The 16,129-nt window shown below is 42.0% G+C and overlaps 1 protein-coding gene across 7 annotated transcripts in view; it reads left to right on the top strand.

Annotated features, from left to right (window-relative positions):
- The window catches only part of HECW2 (HECT, C2 and WW domain containing E3 ubiquitin protein ligase 2), a 352,175-nt gene that overhangs the window by 326,393 nt on the left and 9,653 nt on the right, over positions 1–16,129 (top strand). For 6 of the 7 annotated variants that reach the window (XM_053665222.1, XM_053665221.1, XM_053665223.1 and 3 more), the window contains 6 exons: positions 389–487; positions 3,730–3,859; positions 4,840–4,986; positions 5,644–5,758; positions 8,573–8,658; positions 9,679–9,791. In XM_053665222.1, coding sequence (XP_053521197.1) covers positions 389–487; positions 3,730–3,859; positions 4,840–4,986; positions 5,644–5,758; positions 8,573–8,658; positions 9,679–9,791 — 690 coding nt within the window. Of the gene's footprint in view, positions 1–388; positions 488–3,729; positions 3,860–4,839; positions 4,987–5,643; positions 5,759–8,572; positions 8,659–9,678; positions 9,792–10,674; positions 13,565–16,129 lie in introns of those variants that run through there. The other variant, XM_053665224.1, reaches the window with a different exon arrangement.

Genomic DNA, 16,129 nt, shown 5'->3' with positions numbered 1-16,129 from the left:
AACAAATTAGAAGACAACATTCCCTCCACCATCGCGGTCTCATTTTGTCAAAGTCTCTTAGAAGTGGTTTGGGGAAATTTCACTGACATGCTCACAGGGAATTCCTGATGGCCGTGTGGGGTGCTACATGGTAGACATCACTGACACGGGTGAAGGTGGAGCAGTATCTCCCCAAATAATTGGAGCGAAGCACATTTCTTCAACACGTAGGTGTGGCTGTTGGCCTAATGAGGACACAGCCTGTAGTGCACACTAACTCTCATGGACCTAGTAGGCGATTAATCTTGGACCTGCAGAGCTGGTTAGAGCTGGAAGGCATTCTAGAAAGCAAATCAAGCTACTTGGAAACTCCCTGACGTGTAAGTGATCTTGTGCTTTTCCTCCGCAGGTTCCGGTTCAGTGGTAGGATCCTGGGGCTTGCACTAATACACCAGTATTTGTTGGATGCCTTCTTCACACGGCCCTTTTATAAGGCTCTTCTCAGAATGTAAGAGCATTTTTATTGCCTGTGAGTTAGCATGTGAGAATGCAACATGTCCTTTATTAGAAAGGGTTGATGTCATTTATCTGCCTACTACCTCAAATCTGTTGTTATTAAACTTAAGAGTGGTTTAGATGTCTGAAACCAATGCAGTTTCGAATATAATTACTGTGTTTTTCCTGCCTCTGACCTTTTGTTTCTGTCTTGGTCCCAATGTCTTAGTTTTGCTATAATTCAAATAATTTATTCTCATTTGTTGCAACATATGTTTCTTAAAAACAGTTGTACTTGAAATAGAGCACTGGAATTCCTGTGGTATTAATGCTGATTATTAATAGAACAGTTGTGGGTTAGTGTGGGTGACTCATAGCCCCCTATCTGTTATGAGAGATGCTTTATGTTTTGCTTTATGCGAACTTTCAAGTGCTTACTCTTGGTTCACATTTTCATTCTCCTTTGTTTTGTTTCTGTCTTACTTCGTTCATTTGTTACAGGTGGGCAATCCTATCTTTCTCTTGAGACCTCCCTATATGCAAGACAGTAATTTATGATGGCAGGTGAACAATTAGCATTCACAGAACTTTTCTTCATTGTTATCACAGTGGAAGGTTGCAATTACTATAAAATATAAAGCAAACAGTTTCTGTCCTGTAATCTGTGGTAACTGGCAAGGCTGAGCAGGAGAAGGCAACTGTCTCTGGGGGTGGCGGCTCAAACTTGCAGTGAGAAAGCACAGAATGAATGCTTGGTTCTGTGTTGCTCATTCCCTAAGTGAGACCAGGTACCTGCTTTCTGCAAAACAGAAGCCTAGAATTCAAAAGAAGATAAGGTGTTTCTAGTGCACTCTTGAGACAGTCAGTAGGAAGACTGCGGCCATCTTCCCTTTTGATATCTGGGCAGATGAAGCCCTGGGCAATTGGGCATCTTCTTCTGTGGTCCCCGGCTCACTGTCTGTCTTCCCATTGCATTGCTTTATCTCTCATCTTCTCATGAAGCTCCCTGGAGGAGCGGTCTGTACCAACCGTCGGTGCACCCTCGGCACACTGTGCCTGGCTCCCCTGCACCTGTAACCTGTGCAGGCTTTTAAAGAATATTTTTTAGATCCTAGTGGACCACCTGCTGCTTTTCATCCTGTTGCCCACCCCAGTGCCCACCTGTGTGTCTGAGTCTTGCATCCCGGGTGCTCCCCTGTCCCCGCTCTCCTTTGCTTTTTTTAAAATCTGCTTTGTGGGCTTCTCTGAGCTTCCTGTAAACCTCAGTGTCCCTGAAGCTTCCCCTCTTGGCCTTCTTCTTTTCTGTGGGTTCTCACGGGGAAATCTCTTCCCCTATTTCCTCTCGGATCTGTGCTCCTGGTTTTCATCTCCCTTGAGTTGGAGGCTCAAGCCGTCAGCATTCCACCAAGTATCTCACAGGCTCCTCAAACTCAACGTGGTGAAAACCAGACTCATCAATTCCCCCCTACCTAAAAATGTACCTTTTCCCAGGTGCCCAGTGGCAGTTCCCAGTCCCAGGGTTCTCAAGTCACTCTGGTCAGAAATCGGGAGTCGCCCTCAAACAGGAAGGTGCTCTTCCCCGCCTGCCACCGCACCCCCACGGCAGAGTTCACAAATTGTTTCTGGAACTGCTTCCTGCTGAACTTGCTGTGGCCTCAGGAGTTTTTCCAACCTGTAGCCCTCAAGACTGACAATTAGTCAGAGTGGGTTTGCAACATGAGTTTATTTGCTCTCCCTGTTTTCGATATCTTTCCTTATATCCCCCAACAAACCCATTTACTAATTTCCATGTTTGCCTCCTAAATAATTTTTAAATTCATCCTATCCTCTCCATCTTTTATAACTGTGTCCTAATTAAAAACCTTGTTTTTTCCAGATTACTATGGTGGTCTATTAATTGGTCTCCATCCTTTAATAACAAGCATACCTCCCCTCATTCTAAGTAGTCATTACTATACACTTCGACTTCCAGAAAACAATTTAAAGTCACAGCTCACATCTGATCGTGTTACTCCCTACCTTAAAAGCTTCCAGTAGTTCTGAGTCACTGAGCTCCTTAGAATGGCCTGCTCCCGGCTCCCAGCCTCATTCTCTGGACATTCTCTTGTGGTTGACTCTCTGGTCCTGCTAATAGGCTTGGAGTATTCTGCATACTTCATGCCTTTGTGGTTTGTTCATGTTGTTCTATTCTTCTCCTTTGTCTTTGCCCTTATCCTCCTTTTCATCTGTTCCCCTTTACTTCTCTAGGTTTTAAACATCCTGTAAAATTTAATATAGGTATCATCTAAACCAAAAATCTTCCTGAATCTCAAGGTCAAAGTAAATGTCCTTCATGTTTGTTATGAGAGCTATATTTACCTTTCCTTTTTTCTAATTGGAGTATAACATACCTATTAAAAATTACACAAATTATGTGTTACCCACCCTAGGCTATTACTAATCGCCTTATATTAACTTATCAATTTGTGTGCCCATCTCCCCATTAATCTCCTTCAGGGCAATTAGTGTTTATGAAGTAGCTGTTAAGCTATCTGGCACATACTTGATGCCTACTAGTTGTTTAGACTGAACCAAACAAAATGACCTTTGAATTAAGCTGATGGGAGGAAATTCAAAAACAACCACAGCAAATCAAATGTTCCCTACCTTCCATGTACGTGATAGTTACTCCACCTCATGTAGATCCTCACTCAGCAAGAAAAAAAGAGGAGAGAACTCTAGAAAACCATTATAATTGTTTGCAGAATCATGGGAAAAGTAAGAATCATGAAGGAAAAGGGGATATACATGATCATGGATCATATCTGTTCTTTGGGGGAGGCAGTTAAAGTGTAGTATAGAAACATGGGAAGGATTTCTAATTAGGAGAACAGTACTTTAAGATAGTATGACATAGCCAAAAGAATCCTGGACACCGTCGTCACACCAAGTGCCAGGTCCTGCTCCGGCATCAACTGTGAACAACTTTGCCAATGGCTGTCACCTTTTGCACCCTCTGTTCTGTGTCTCTGAATGAAAAGACAGACTGAGTGATTCCTAAGATATTTTATAAATATCCAGGGTTTTTAAATATACTACCAAATTCTGAATTATTTCACTGATTTGGTTACTGAATTTGGCTAAGAACATTTTAGAAATCAGGGCCCATTTAGTTGACCTGGTTCTTGTCTTTTACTCTTCGTTTCTTTCCTCATGACTCTGGGTTTTTGCTCTTGGCCATGCCCACATATTTATTTCTGTCTGTTTGCGTCCTAGTCTGTGTGACCTGAGTGACCTAGAATACCTCGATGAAGAATTCCACCAGAGCTTGCAGTGGATGAAGGACAATGATATCCATGACATCCTGGACCTCACGTTCACTGTGAACGAAGAAGTTTTTGGGCAGGTCTGTGGATGTGAATAACTGGTGACTAAGTGTGGTAATTGAAGGCTGTTGGTTGACGAGGAATTAATTTAGTGGCTAAGATCAGATGCGTATTTATTCGTGGCTTGTTGGGCGGTTTAAACCAGGTTTATGCACAGTTACAATAATCTTGGTTGCCAAGATCATTCTGTGCCAGCTGCAGGTTAAGATGGTCTGATTTACAGATTGTGATAACTGTGTGTTGTAAGCAATCTTTTTATTTCCAACCGAAATAGCCATATAACACATTAGACTGTGCCTTGTCTAATATATAGTTTTAAAAAGCCCATTCCACCCCAAATTGAATGTTAAATTACTGACTTGGCATTTGTATTTAACTCTCATTCATATTTCTGAACTGAAATTGATTGTTTTGAAGCTGAGGGAAGGTAAACAATGTTTTGGTGAAGGCTTGAAAACACATTGATTTTTCACAAAGCTGATGGAAGGGTTGCATCAAAGATTTCTTCCAGAGATTATATACTAGTTTATGAGTAATATTCTAATTTAGACATTAATATTTGGCTACTTTTCTGAGTTCCACATTTTGAAAAAGAAGTTCTCAACTTAACATTCAGTTGAATGTAATTCTGCTTCCTTAAAGTAAATCTTCACTTAAACAGGGGCTTTTCTATATGTGGTTGATTCTGAACCCTAAAGGAATTCATGAATATATGTTTTTGTCAAATACTAAACTGGTAGTGACCCAGAGTCTAGAGCCAATTTATTGTCATTTAAAACGTTTATCCTGTTGTTTAGTCAGGATTTTGAAAACTTAACCTTCCGCACTTGGAATATGTACTTTTTTAACCACTGCGAGGCCTGTAGACACCAGCCCGATGCCCAGTTTCTCCTGAGCTGTGGTGTGAGCCTGGGCCCCTCGCGGCCTCCCTGTGGCAGCAGGGTTTGTACAACCTCAAGGGCATCGCGTTGGGGTCAGCCCTTCCATTTTCTCATCCCAGATTACCGAACGAGAATTAAAACCAGGGGGTGCCAATATCCCAGTCACAGAGAAGAACAAGAAGGAGTACATTGAGAGGATGGTGAAGTGGAGGATCGAGAGGGGCGTCGTGCAGCAAACGGAGAGCTTAGTGCGTGGCTTCTACGAGGTAAAGGCCGTCAGTGGGGGTGCGGCTCTGCAGTCGGCTGTCAGCGGTGCCACAACCCATCTCATGTGGTCGATGCATGTGCTGTGTCCCCAGCTTTTGCTGTACTTACCGGTACCCTTTCCATTTAGAAACTCCAATCGTTTTTTCCTGTATGTTTCAAGAACATTCACAAAAGTCTTAATGCCCTGTCATAAGAGATTATTGGAACAAAACAGCCTGAATTCAAATAGCACTTGACAACTTAATGATTACTGATCACATTTAGGTCATGTGTCTTACTCATGCTTAGATGTGGATATCACATCTCATGCTTGATATGTGAAACGACAGTAGCTGAGTGTCTGAATGGTTGTTACAAGTGTTCCACGTGGCTTGTGCTGTAGAAGCACTACATCTTTTTCAAAAGAGAAAAACAAACTGGATTCGTCAGTGCTCAACTATAAAATAAAAATTCTGTTGAGGGAAATCTCATCAACCTTGTACTAAGAGTACCTTATATTTGGAGAGAGCTTTGGGGTTTTTGAAGTGCCCACACACAAGAGTGTAGCTGTAGTACCCCCCCAAACTCTTGGTGCTCTCCTGTTCTGATGAAGCTTAATTATAGCTGAGATTTTTCCAGGTTCTCGAGCCATGCCCTGTATTCTCTTTACTCCGTAGGTGGTGGACGCCAGGCTGGTATCTGTTTTCGATGCAAGAGAACTAGAACTGGTCATCGCGGGCACAGCGGAAATAGACCTAAGTGACTGGAGAAACAACACGGAGTATAGAGGAGGTGAAATTTGATGTGTAGATGGCTGTATTTTAAGTGTGAAGTCAAAGGGAGGCAGCTGGTGCAGCATGCGGGTCAGAATCCAGGACAGGCGAGAACATCGCCCTCTAATCACAGGTCCGGTGCAGTCTCCTTTGAGACCTTGGGCAAGGTGCCTTCCCTTCATTTCCTAGTTACCGCATCTGTTGAGGGGAGGAAGGACTGTTTACACACTATCTAAGGATGTCATAAGGCTTAATCATTGGTGAAGAAATGTGACCATCAGAACACTAATTAATTGTTTTATGGTGTCGGTAGTAAGGCTCCAGGCAGTTCAAACTCCACCCGTGTTCTCCCTTCATTCTACAACTTGAAGAGGCACACCCTCTGCAAGTCCTAGTAAGCAAACAGTTTTTCCTCATGTAATTGTGCTACTTAGCAGTTGTAATTCACAGTTGAAACACATGAGTGGAGTAAGATATGGTTCTCAAAATTTAAGTTTATTGAACAATCCCTTTTACATTCAAGCATTAAGTTCAAACTAAAGAGGAAACTGCTGTTTAAAACTGCACCATATGACACTTCACTGGTTGGGAAGCTTTAGACTAAGTGGCCTCTGTACAGATCAGAATAAATTCTCAATTTGTAATTGGGACCGAAGCCATTTAAATTTGATCGCTGAATCAATATACTTTGAAAGGGACCTGATGGTAACACAGAGTTAAAGTTTTATCTAATAATCTTAAGCAAAGAAAGAATACAGGTTCTGAAATGTATTGCTGTGTTATAAAGTCCTTGGAAAGTCGTGACAAACAACAGTTGTTCTTGTTTAGGTTTTGGTTTTGGCTTTTTGACACAGAATGTAAAAGGTTAGCAACAGTTCTAAACTTGGAGAGTGAAAAATACAAACATTAAGTCACTGAGTTAATCATTTATTTAGCAGAATAAACTGAGTGCTCATCAGTTGTCCATTTATCTGTAAATTGAAACAGAGATGTGAAGAAAACAATTTTAAAAGTTCAGAGTAAAAAATAGCAACATTTGCTACATTGCTTTTGTTTTCGCCTGTGGTGCTCGGCTCTCCCAACTCATCACCGTAGCTGTGGCTGCCTTTGCTCACTCGTTTTCTCTGAGAGGCAGTATTAAATCGCAGCTTCCATTGCTGCTATTTCTGACGTTCAATTACCATAATAAGTCTTTTCCAGTTTGCCCAATGTATATAATCCATATATGGCCTTGGTTATTGTAACTTGGTTAACCAAATTACTTTCACTAACTAGAACACAATTTCTCCCCCATGCTACATAACTTGCATCTTACCATAAGTACTGTTAGCTCATTCCCCCAGCCTAGGGGCGTCTGAGAGCAATGCTATTCATCGAATCAACCACTTTTTTATTTACATAGTGTAATCTTATTCACAGTCTATGACTAATCAAGCACCTATTTCTATGATCATTATAAATCTTATTAAATGAAACCCTTGGGAGGAGAGTGATGGGGGGCAAAGCAGGAAAAGGACAAGACACCCAGCTGTCACTCGTGCTAACACAGCTCGTTGGCACCGAGAGAAGAGGTGGCTCTCAGCCACTTGCCATATGTCTGTGAGGCAGCTGTGTACAGAGGCTACAACGAGACAGTTCTGCTCCTCCTTCTCCAAAAGGTTTGCCAAAAAGGATAAAGGAAAGGCAGGAAAAGGTTGATTCAGAAGGTCAGAAAATTTTAAAGCCACAAAGAGCCAATGTACTATTTTGTAGATGAGAAAGCCGTTTGCTCAGCACTGAACAAATAGCTACTCTTTGTTAGAGCGAGGACATGGGCCCGTGCATCACCGGGTGCAACCCAGTTTTGTTCGCCCTTCACCTGGATCCCTTCCTTCTCCGAAGGTCACTAAGCCTAACTAATGTAATGGTGAACAGTAAGGAAGGATTCCCCCCAAGTCCTACCACCACTGAAACATGTGAGGAAAAACTCAAATGACAGTAGTTCTACCCACCTTCTATTTGGGGCTTACTTCTAACTCAGAATTAGAGTAGCTTTATGCACATTGAATATGTCAGTTAATTGGTTTGAACCACTAATTGTACCTTAATCTCTGTGAACTTAATTTTTCTTCATTGCAAGGTTTGGAATCCACAACTACTTCCTTAATCCATCTGTGGGATGATACTTTTAACATTTTATTAAATTCTACTTAAGCACCAGATAAAAGTAATGTTTAAGTTGGTGATTATTTGGGATTCATTAGTCAAAGAAATTAAAGTAGTAAAATTACTTCTTTTTTATTAATAAAAAATTTGACTTAAAATATGAACATTATTAGTAGTTTAAAACAGTTTGCAGTTATGTAGTAATTTGTATAATTACTTGACTAATTATACAAATTAGTGTCTCTCTTTTACCAGAAGCTCTGTGAGGGTCTGTTTTCTTTGCCACTGTACCCCAAGCTTAGTGTGGTGTTTGGCATAGTGATATACAAAAATTATTTCTTAAGTGAATGACCAAAAGAGTTAGCATTTCCAATAACTGCCGTTATATTTTTCAGAAGTGATATGGTTAAAATAACTCATCTGCTGCTCTTCGCTCCGCTAAGCTTCATTTAGAGACTGCTGAAAAAAACAGCAGCCTCTTGGTTTCACTGAGGGTTGTTTTTATTCAACTTTCCACACTCACACAATCATAATTATGGTGTTACTCCTTAGTCTTAAATGATAAACAGCCTTTAAAGAATCCAAGATGATGATATATGCCTGGGGGGGGGGCGCTTTGGTCAGTGTGTCACAGTGGCCTAAGATAGAAAACTCAAAGTAATACGGGCTTTTGTGATTGGTTCGACAGGATATCATGACAATCATATTGTAATTCGGTGGTTCTGGGCTGCGGTGGAAAGATTCAATAATGAACAACGACTACGGTTGTTACAGGTAAGATGCCATTAGTCATCTTTTTAATGCATTAATATAATTACTGTTGGAATTGCATATTGTAATCATTGTTAAGTATACTCAATAAATACACTTCATGTTTACATGCACATGTGAGGTACACCGTTTCCAGACTCTTCAGATTGCACGGTTCTTCGGCTCCATCCCTATGCAGATCATCCCCAACCAAGTGCATGCATTTCATCAGAGTTGTGAGGAAGTACCAACTCCAGTCCAAGAACCCCAGAAACAACATCTGCCTTCAGGGTAGTTTGGCCCTTTCAGAAAGAGGTCCCAGGGTACTCTGCAGGCCAGCTTCCTTAGCAACAGATGATCTTCATTCATCCCTTAAGAAGTGACCCAGTTCCTTGATAAAGAGTCCTTTCTTTTTCTCCATCTAACTTTCAACAAATTGGAGGTAACAATGAAGTTCAAGAACACTGGAAAAAACTAACTCATTTTCTTGTGGTGTTTATAGTTACACTGGGAAATTGCTGCTTGGTTGCAGCTAAAAAATATCAGACATGAAGAAGACTTCTGGATGCTCAGATAGAGCCTTACATGTAGGCTGGGTCTCAACTCCTTCGGATCAAGGATCTGGCCCTCAAATTTTCAGGCCCAGAATTTTTTTTTCTTTCATTGCCTTTTTGTTTTTTTAATTCACCATAGGTTGGTCAGGGACTGATGCTAACTAGACTTAGATTGACTGATACACCCGTTCATTAATCTGTAGTGGGAACTATACCTGGTTGAAGGTTCTGAACTGGTCAGCTGTACCAGATGCTTCATCTCAAACCCCGCACATCCCCTTCCCCTTTATAACGTCCTGTCCCTCCCTGGTTCTTTGTCAGAATTCTCATGTTACGGTTATTCCATGACTGTAGAGATCTGTCTTCCAAGCTTCCCCAGTAGCGAGCTGCGTGCTGCTCTTCCCGCAGTGCTGCATGTGACTGACGCATGCCTTCCTCAGCAGCCGGCCGCTCGGCTTCACCTTCTCCTTCTGTTCTCTCGGGTCGACAGTTTGTCACAGGCACATCCAGCATTCCCTATGAAGGGTTCGCCTCTCTTCGAGGAAGCAATGGCCCAAGAAGATTCTGCGTGGAAAAGTGGGGGAAGATCACCGCACTTCCCAGGTAAAACGCAAAACAGTATTTCCTTACTGTCATTGCACTGTTCTAGGAAAGACCTGTAACTTATGTATATTAATTACTGCTTTATGTTAAAAGTTTGGGAGAGTGGGAAAAGCTTTTAGAATAAGTTTATTTCATTTGCTGATACACCTTTCTAAGTGAAGAAGAAAGCTCCTCCTGGTCACAGTTAACATACACGCACACATATATTAACATACAAAATGCAACATAACCGAAGCCTTTGTTAGCTTTAGCAAAGCAACGTTGGCCATCATACTGTGCTTCCTTATGATGTGGCTCTCGTGTAGATGTTTCCAGAAACTCTCATTTTAATTTTGTATTTATAACTATTTAGAATCCTTTCACTAACAACGACCACTGGGGATTCTAAAGAATATGAAACCATGCAAATGGGCTGTGTGCCTCTTTTGCTTCTGTCAGCCGCGCCGTGGGAATGCTCTCTGTGCTGCATTTTCACTCAGAGGACGGCACGAGTTCACAGAGTGGAAATCATTGCTTTCCTGTTGCTACTAATATATATGTGAGACTCTTACCTTGCTACTTAAAGATAAGGCAGCATTTATGAATAAAAGTGCTTGGGGTTGAATGGAGATAACTGGGGCTGGAACAAGAAAAGGAGGGAGCAAGCGAACAGAAGCAGGATGGAGAAGAGTTGGTTTTAGAACTCCTTTCTCTAATCAGCAGTAATAATGAGCTTTTGAAGTAAAAGGACCCGAAATTGCTTATTATTTTACTGTTAATAAAACTGCAATTTGGAAAGGTTAAATGGTCTCCCCAATTTGTGTGGTTCTGAGTTTCCTTAAGGACAAACGGCTTTAAGAAACCTGTTAACAAGACTTTCTTCTTACCAACTGCAAAACACCAGTTCTTAAGAGTGATGTTGTCGGCATCCACCCATGGGAAGAGCAGTGCAGGAAGCCCAGATGCAGAGAGCAGCGACTAGTGCCAGCGCAGGGTGGCCCGACCTCCGCACTCACCTTGGTGCATCTCAACCGTGAGCGGAGGCACTGCACTCAAACCCCGAAGTGCTACCTGGCACACCTGATGTTCCAAATTTGGCAGACTATACTTTCATTATGTAAAGAACTCTTCCATTTTATTTGTGCCTGAATCGTGTTTTTTTTCCACTTCAACTCATATGTGTGTCTTAAAAGCAGATTTCCATGGTCTGAGCAGGGCCTTTCGCCTTCTGGAGAAATTCAAGCATTAGCATCAAGGAGGCAGGAAATGGCAGATGGATTGTGCCCCTTTTCTGAAAGTCTGTTTTTGAAAAGATTTACTTGTGTAAGGCAGATGGAACAAACTGTAACGAGAACCAGATCAGTTGTTCACATTTAATCACTGCAGTGTTCTCCAACCCTGGTGAGCAGGGAGAGGCAGTCTGGTGTAGTCATGAAAGTTCAGCTTCAGAGAGACTGGGTTTCCTCCAAGTTCTGTTCTTACCCACAGCAGTGTTTTGGAGAAGTTGGAGAAAGTTGGAGAAAGTTACTCTTTCTAAGCCTCGGTTTCCTCATCTTCCGTGTAGGTTGGTAATACTGAAGATTAAATGAAATCATTTATCTAAAACACTTAACTGCTGATCCTGGCCCTGGATAAGCATCTAGTTAGTGGCTAATGGCTGCCATTATGATTTCTGTGACCATCGTTGATAATATGTACCAGGCAGTAGCGTACTGGAAAAAACGCAGGGTTGGGAGTTAGAAGACCTGGATTCTAGGCCCACCTCTGCCACCAGCTACCTCTGGGACCTAGAAGATCACTTGATTTGGGGACCCCAGTTTCCTCTCACATAAAAGGCTGGCGGTGGGGGATGGTATAATAGGTTTGGTTGAGCAAGAAATAACACCAACAGATTGTTGAAGGATCTCGGGGGTTGGGCTGGATTTACTTTTTTACTTCCCCAGGAGCTCCGGGAAGTTCGTGTGCTGACTCACTAGAAGCGAGGGTGTTCTTCGGGGTTGTTGCACACACACAGTTGGGCAACAGGCGTTGTTGTTTCTCCCCTTCTTTTTTATGACCTAAGGCTGCTTTTAGATTCTTCATTTTCCCCAGATTATAAAGTAGCATAAATAAAGATGAGATGAGGCACATCAGGAAAGCAGTCTGTGTTCATGTGTCTGTAACAAGCCCTAATTCTTCAGGTCTGATAGGCAGAAAGAGCTACTTGGCTATTCCACTTCTCATTCGTCTACTTATGTAACCTCGTTTAACAGGCATGACTGCTGATCCAAGCCCTGTGATGCACTAGCTCTGTGAGCCTAAGCAAGAGCCTAGATCCCTCTCCGAAGAGGAGGAATAACAATGCTGTGCTCAAAGAGTATTTGTGAGGAGTGAGTGAGATGCTATGCATGGCGGTCCTCAGGGACAGTAGGTTCTTGTTAACTTTTTAACCTTTTATCCTACATCTTCTATAAGCCACCATACTGCTGTAACTATTCAAATGTGCTCCACAGAAAAAGTATGTTTGGTGAAACACAATGAAAAGAAGAACCTCACCATCAGAAATGATTTCTTCACTGATAACATTTTCATCACCCTTTGGGACATGTGGGGTGTTACTTAGGTATGAAAAAGATCTGTAAGATTGGCTCTGATGTAAAGAGATTATCTTCGATGGCTGAGTCCATTTGTCCTTCCATCAGAACTTCCATCAGAAAGCTACCAGTTTCTGGTAGGTTTAAGCTGCAGGACTGAAGAGTGATTTGTGTCAAGCCGGTCAACCCTATGTTATTTCTTTTACTTATTAGTGAGATGGTGTTTATTTAAAATGTAACATTGTACACACTGGAGATGAAATGGATGGATGTCCTTCTTACTTGAAAAATCAGTTCTCTAAAAAGTCCGACATCATCTCAGGTCCGGTATGCAGTGGGGGAATCTGCGGGGAGCTGCAGCATGGAACGCTGGAAGTAGTTGTCAAGGATGAGGGCAAGGATGCTGGCAAACTGAGGACACCGCGGCCTTTCTAAACAGGGAGGCTTGGGAGCCTTGCAACCTTTTGAGCAAGCAAATGTGGGTCTCGTCTTTTCTCAGACGTCCTAGTCTCACTTTGCGGTCGCAGTGAGTGCAGCACTACTCACCATGTGGGCCAAGAAGTGTCAAATTATATACGGGTTGCCTCGGATGCCAGTGCAAGTTGAATCAGTGGTCCTTTTTTTCTCTCTTGTGGTAATAAAGTAACTAGAAACCCAGATGATAAATAATGATAGGGGCAGACGGGTGTCTCCTTAGAGGCTTATGGCATGAACACATCGCTGCACTTCCTCTGCTTCGTGGTTGGTAGTTAGCAGTATACCTTGCATTTGTGTAGATGTCCTGCCCCCAGTGTTCTCGCGGACTTGTGAGACAGTAATTCACTTTATGGCGATTGCTCGTAAACGTTCTGAGAAATAGGCTGCTGCCATGCTGCCATGCTGCCTGCTGTGGAAAAAGCAGGGCAAATCCTCTCTCCCAGCGTGGTCTGGGTTGACATGCTCATCTTTGAGGTTCTTGCCAAGGAAGATCACAGAAGAGTTGGAGAGCTTCGGTCATGATGTTCTTTTAAATATCATGCCAGTTCTGCCAAGGGGGGAAGCCTGGGTTTTTTTTTTTAATGATTCTGTCTGGAGAGTATCGTGAATGAAATGCTGACCCAAATTAAGAAGTAAGAGAAGCGAGAGTTAATTATGAAATGAGTATCTCAGGGAGATGGTTTTTCTAGTGGAATAGAACTTAAAAAAATACAGTTATTTTTTAAGAGAAAAAGATAGCTTTTTTTCATTTTTAAACTCTTCTTTTTATTCTTATCAAAAGTAAACTGCTCACCAAAAAAATGCCAAGGTGTTTAAAAAATATATATATATATGTCAAAAATCTACTATGGAGATCATCTTTAAATATTTTGGAGTATATGTTTTCAGTCATTTCTATATACACACCAACTTTTAAAAACAAAAAATATATGAGCAATAAATAATATATAATCATACTGTTTGCAACCTCTTCTTGTTTGCCAAATATTACTAATCATGCACATCTTTCCATGTCATTAAATATTGCTCTACAGTGTCATCAATAATTCAGTTTTTTTCCTCCTCAGTACAAAGAGCATTGTCTACTGTCAAAGTGAACCATCAGCTAGGAAATAGAAAATTAACTGAGGAGTCCTGTAATACAGTGTCACTGTGTTTAATTAAAAATGTTTCAGCACAAGAGACAGGCCCTGGGAGGCCCCTTGGTGGCCCATCTTTTCTGTAGTTGCCCCAAGGCAGTCCCTTTGGTCACCCCAGCCCCCACCCCCTGCTGGTCAGCTGAGGTGCCCTACGGTCTCAGAGGGGGTTGGCAGAGGATCCTCATGTACAGTCTGCTCCACAGTTTAATCTCTGGTATAAGGTCCTCTTAACTCTTTTCCCCTCTTCCCTCTCATTCAGTTCTTACTATCTGGCAAGAATATTTTAGGTTTTTACTTTATCCAATCATTGAATCAGCATCTGCTAGCAAAAATGTACCTGCGAGGTCTAGTAAGAGTACCTTATTAAAAATCCTTAAATGTGCTGTAATCCAAATGTACATTTGGGTTAATCTTTACTTTGGGAAGTAGGTAAAATGATCAGAAAAACATTTTGTGTCTAGAAGGGGCCTCTCGAGTCATTAATGTAAAAAGTAGAACTCCTGAACTAGTTTGTGATTCTCTCACGGAATGAAGAAAATTTCAGTGCTCTGAACAGAGAACAGGACCATCCAAGTCAAAATGACTCATGGTGCTTGGGAGCTGTTTCACCGGTCACGTTGTCAAGTGTGTATCGGTGACGGAAAATCATTACTGCTCTTAAGGAACGGTTATAACCCTTTTCTTGGCCTCAGGAACAAAAACTAGTTTGGGTTTGTCTCTTCCCACCACCCTAGTCCACCACATAGCACCTCTCACCTGCTGGCTGAACTTCTGCTTCTGTTCATACATCCTGTTCATTCTGCGCTCAGCAACCAGAGTGATCTTCTGAAATCTCAAAAACACCCCATCCTTTGCTTTTGTGTCTCTCCATCCTCATCTGAACAATTGGTATAAATAACCGTAATTATGTTACAAATTTATTTGGAAGAGTAAATGAGATAACACATGCAAAGTGCTTAAAGTGATTCTTGACACATCATTCGATAAATTTAACCCTGATTATTATTGTTCCTAACACTTCGCCTTCAGAGACGTCATGGTATTGCATAGTGTTTAGGAGTGCAAGAAAAGATATTTCTGTTTTGCCTGGACTTCTAAGAGTTCTCATCCTGGAACAGTTTCTGACCAGGTTTTCTTCTATTGGCTTGAATTTCCTACATTTAAAAAGTATGTACTCTTCATCTTTCCCAGGACGAACCACAGGTGAGGACGTTACCTGCTGATAATGAATAGTTTCTCCTCCCAGTTATCCCTGGATGCGGGAATTCCCACTGTAGGACCATCCCACACTTTATTTATGGACCCGGGTGCCCTTTAACCAGGGTGGCCAATGAGACCTTAAAATAAGACATTAATTGTAACTGGAATTATTAAAGGCTCCAACAAGCACACGTTTACTATGTGTTGACCACTGTCCATGTGGACCACAGAGAGGGAAACAATAGATTTAAATGAACAGAGGTAGCCAACATCATTGCCACCAAAGCGTATGTGACAAGTTAGTGGGGGTAGTAACTGCCCTAGAGTTCCTTTTCATTGATTTATATTTACTGAACACCAGGGGAGGGTCAGGAGTTGTGCGCTGCCATCGTGGGTTACATGGATATTTGTGAACTAATCTCAGCAGAAATTCCTGACCTAAATTTTATGGTCGAAGAAAGTATTAATGGGGATAGGAGGGAAACTACGAATATTTGAAAAGTCATGACAGAAGTTATACCTTTATTTGTGTTACTAAATCACTGTAGGCTAACAAAATAATCACTACATTACTCTGATTGAATTTATCACTGTGCAATTGGTGACTTCTCATGCTGATTACAATCTCTGAATTCATCGTCTACCCCCTACCCGTTTCCCGTCTTGATTAATGGCACCTCTGCCATGTCACTCCACACCCAGCCACTGGCTCCCTTTCATTCGTGGGATAAATGGGAAAGGCCCTGGCATGAACGCACTTCACTTCCTGATGCGGCCCCGCCTACTCATCTGGCTGCAGGTCCCGCCTTCCAGCCTTGGCTCCTGTCGCTCAGGCTCCTGCACTGCTCTGGTTTCCTGATGATGTAATGCTTCCTCACACTTCCGGTTAGTGTGCTGGGAACATTCTTCTCCTGGTTGATCCAGAAAAAGCCTACACACCTACAAATCCGTCAAAGCTTGGCCTGGTGTC

This window comes from Artibeus jamaicensis, unplaced genomic scaffold, assembly GCF_021234435.1.
Source record: "Artibeus jamaicensis isolate MK-2021 breed Jamaican fruit bat unplaced genomic scaffold, CSHL_Jam_final contig_391, whole genome shotgun sequence".
In the NCBI taxonomy this organism is placed as follows: Eukaryota; Metazoa; Chordata; class Mammalia; order Chiroptera; family Phyllostomidae; genus Artibeus; species Artibeus jamaicensis.
The sequence above is the reverse complement of the archived record's forward strand: the minus strand, read 5'-3'. Positions and strand labels throughout refer to the sequence as shown.